Genomic DNA, 3,356 nt, shown 5'->3' on the forward strand with positions numbered 1-3,356 from the left:
TGGTCTATGTGACTCCATCCAGGAACAAACTATTCTCACAAGTCAATAAGCACTGCAGGCTCCATCCTCTCCCTAAACCTTTGTTCCTGGTTCCCAAAGATCTTCTTACCAGCACTAAGGTCCCCTCCGCTACGTCCAACTTCTCCATGCAAGAGCATGGTCTTAGGAGGCATCTTTGTGTTAAAAGCTGTCTGGATGTTATCCACAAACGTCTTGCAGTGAGGGCTGTCCACCCAGATGCGCTCCCCAAGGGAGTCTTCAATGTACACCTGCAGAAGGTGGCACAGGCCATATTCATGGGGTTAATTAAAGGAGCATTTGTGAGTTTTTATGGATTTCCAATATACAAAGTAGGAAACTAACATAACCATTGCATGGATGAAAACCAGACCAAGCAAGTCACACAAGAGCAAAACCACAAACCATTACATCCCAAGCTCTAGTGAGCATCAACCCTTCCCAAGCAAGAAAGCTGACCAGCTTTAGCAAAGACTTTACAACAATTTCTAGCACCAAAATAAAGAAGCTGGTCAGCTCAGCCTTTTTAAATTAATGGGCTGTTTTAATCCCATATAGAATAGAAAGCAAGGAGTCTCTGCAACACTTACATCAATACAGACTCTCAAAGACATCTCAGAAAACAGCAGAGATAAGGCAACAAACAACAAAGGAGGCCACAGCATTCCAGAAACCCACGGAGATTTTTCTTTAAAAGGATGGGCCCAGACTCCAATTTCTGTCTCCTCCAGCTGCATTCCACAGTGGACAAGAGGACACTGGCCACTCCCTTACCTACAGCTGTAATAAATCCTCTGCTGCTCTCCTACTCCAACACATCCACGCTTCCCAACCCAATCTGTCCACCACTGCCTCAGTCCAGCAGAAGCCCCCTCAGTTCACCAACCTTGACAAAGATCTCTGGCCAGTTCTCATCCTCTTCGTAAGCTGCCATGAGAAGGTTGCATGCCAGGACAGACACAAGGCTGTTCCCTTTGGCTTTGAAATTGATGGAGGCATCTCTTCGGAGTAGGCTGCACAGCGCCTGGAATAACAGCCACAAAAAGTTAAATAATAAACAAGATACCTATTGAGAAAGCATGCAAAGAAGCTGCAGAAAGAGAAATACAAATGACAGCAGCTTGCCACAGGGCTCTGGCATTTCCAAAGCCATGCAGATCATGCTCTGGCCTGAGACAAACTGCAACTCTGCTCATAGTTTGGCAACAATGATACATCAGTAAGCCCCCGAACCCTCACCTCGATAACCCCTTCGGTGGCAAATATGTTGGGTTTGATTTTCGCCAGGTACATAAGGCTGAGGTAGAGCGTGGTGTCAGGTTTGGCTCTGTTCATCTTCAGCTGCTTCACAGCTCCACACAGCACCCCCTCAATACGGTCATCGTTTCCTTCTGCCTCTGCTGCCTCAATCTCATCCAGCAGCACTGTGGGGACGACTGCAACCAGCAACACACAGGCATCAGCATTGACCCTCGTGCCAAATAACTACCCTGAGGTGCTGCAGGACCAAGGGACAGCAAAGCATGGACCAGCTCACTTTTAGCGCCTGCAATCTCCCTACTCAATTGCCATTAAAAGTTCTGTTTCACAACTGACAATGCCCCTTAATTGTTTTGCCATGCTAGCACACTCCTCTGCAAATGCACCCAACATCAGAAATGGAATGACAATTCAGAAGGCCAAATCCACACCCAGAGTTTGCCAAAAAAGTATGTGAATCTTTTCACATACAATCCAGACTTTTAGATTTCCCCAAGGAAGTATTTCACATACGGCTACTAAACAGCTCTCAGACACATCAAACACAACCCAATGCCAACAGAAGAGAAAACCGTGACTTCAGCCCTATATCCAGGGAAGGAAACCCTCAAGGACAGCACGTAATTACTGTGTGGGCTTCAAGAAAGCCTCCTGGGATGAGACTCCAGCGAAACGAGAAGTTTCCCCCTGGCTTCCATGTGATGGCAGGAGCAAAGGCCTCACCTTCAATGGGGATGACAGACGGCTCCTTGATGGAGGGCGAGATGGCTCTTTTCTCCGCCACGGCCGCCTCTGCCAGGCGTCCCAGGGCGCTGAGGGGCGGCGTGGAGGAGAGCTTGGGGCGCTTGGTCAGCCCGGGCAGCCCCGCCGGGCCGGCCAAGGCGGCGGCCGCGTCCCGCTTGCGCTCCGAGGGCAGCCCGGGCGGCGCCGGCTTCAGCAGCGTGACGGCGGCCTTGCCCTCGCCGCTCTGCCCTTGGAGCCCAGCGCGATGAAGTCTCCGGGCGGCGGGTGCGCTGCGAGGGGAGACACAGCGACAGTGAGCGATAGTGAGCGATAGCGAGCGACAGCGAGCGATAGTGAGCGATAGCGCCCGCAGCCCGCCCGCCCGGCCCCGCGGGACTCACCGGAGGGCTTGGGCACGGCGCTGGGCCGCCGCACGGCCGCCGCCTTCGGCCGGTTCATGGCGCCGCCGAGCACCGGCCCCGGGACGGACCGAGCGACACCCGGGACACACAGACAGACAGACAGACAGACAGACAGACAGACAGACAGACAGGCGGGACCGACAGCCGGGACCGTGCGACAGCCGCGGCCACGCGGAACCGGAACCGCCGCCACGGCAGCACCGCCCGCCCCGCCCCGCCGGGCAGCGCCGTCTGGCGGGCGGGAGGGAGAACTTCACCCCCGGGGGTCTCGGGGGGCTCTGGCGAGCCCGAGGTCAGAGAGGGGCTGGGACTGCTGCAAGATGCGGAATATGTGAAATTTTTCTTAAGAAAGGATGTTCTTTGGTGTTTGATCCGCCTCTTCTCCCAGGCAACTAGCAACAGGACAAGGGGACATAGGGTCAAGCAGCACCAGGGGATGTTATGTCAGACATCAGGAGGAATTTCCCCACAGAAAGGGTGATTAGATATTGGAATGGGCTGCCCAAGGGGGTGATGGAGTCACCGTCCCTGGAGGTGTTCAAGAAATGACTGGACGTGGCACTCGGTGGCATGGTCTAGTTAAAAAAGTGATTGGTCCAAGGCTGGACTTGATCTTAGAGGTCTTTTCCAACCTAAACGATTCTGTGATTGCGGGATCTGGAATCAAAGAGGGGAATCAAGGAGGTGGGATTGGGAGCTGGAGTCAGGGGCTGAAACAGAGGAGCTGAAAGTAGTGTCTGAAACTGGGGGTCTGGGATGTGGGGCTGGAATTGGGGGGGGTTGGATTGGGGCTGAAATTGAGCAGCTGAAATCAGGGGGAGGGAGTCAGAGGAGAACCGAGGTCAGGAACTAAAACTGGGGGCCCCACAGCAACTGGCTGCCCACCCCTCTCCCCCATGCCACCCCTTCTGTCCCCATATCGTGCTCCCAGGA

General features: G+C 54.0%; 1 protein-coding gene across 1 annotated transcript in view; it reads right to left on the reverse strand.

Moving 5' to 3' along the window:
* Positions 1-2,603, reverse strand: part of INTS1 (integrator complex subunit 1) — a 28,236-nt gene extending 25,633 nt beyond the window's left edge. The window contains 6 exon segments of the mRNA XM_039560368.1: positions 110-269; positions 905-1,042; positions 1,258-1,454; positions 2,002-2,241; positions 2,244-2,291; positions 2,403-2,603. Coding sequence (XP_039416302.1) covers positions 110-269; positions 905-1,042; positions 1,258-1,454; positions 2,002-2,241; positions 2,244-2,291; positions 2,403-2,460 — 841 coding nt within the window. The 5' untranslated portion in view covers positions 2,461-2,603.
* Between the last annotated feature and the right edge of the window lie 753 nt (positions 2,604-3,356).

The sequence above is a fragment of the Corvus cornix genome, chromosome 14, assembly GCF_000738735.6.
Source record: "Corvus cornix cornix isolate S_Up_H32 chromosome 14, ASM73873v5, whole genome shotgun sequence".
Classification (NCBI taxonomy): Eukaryota; Metazoa; Chordata; class Aves; order Passeriformes; family Corvidae; genus Corvus; species Corvus cornix.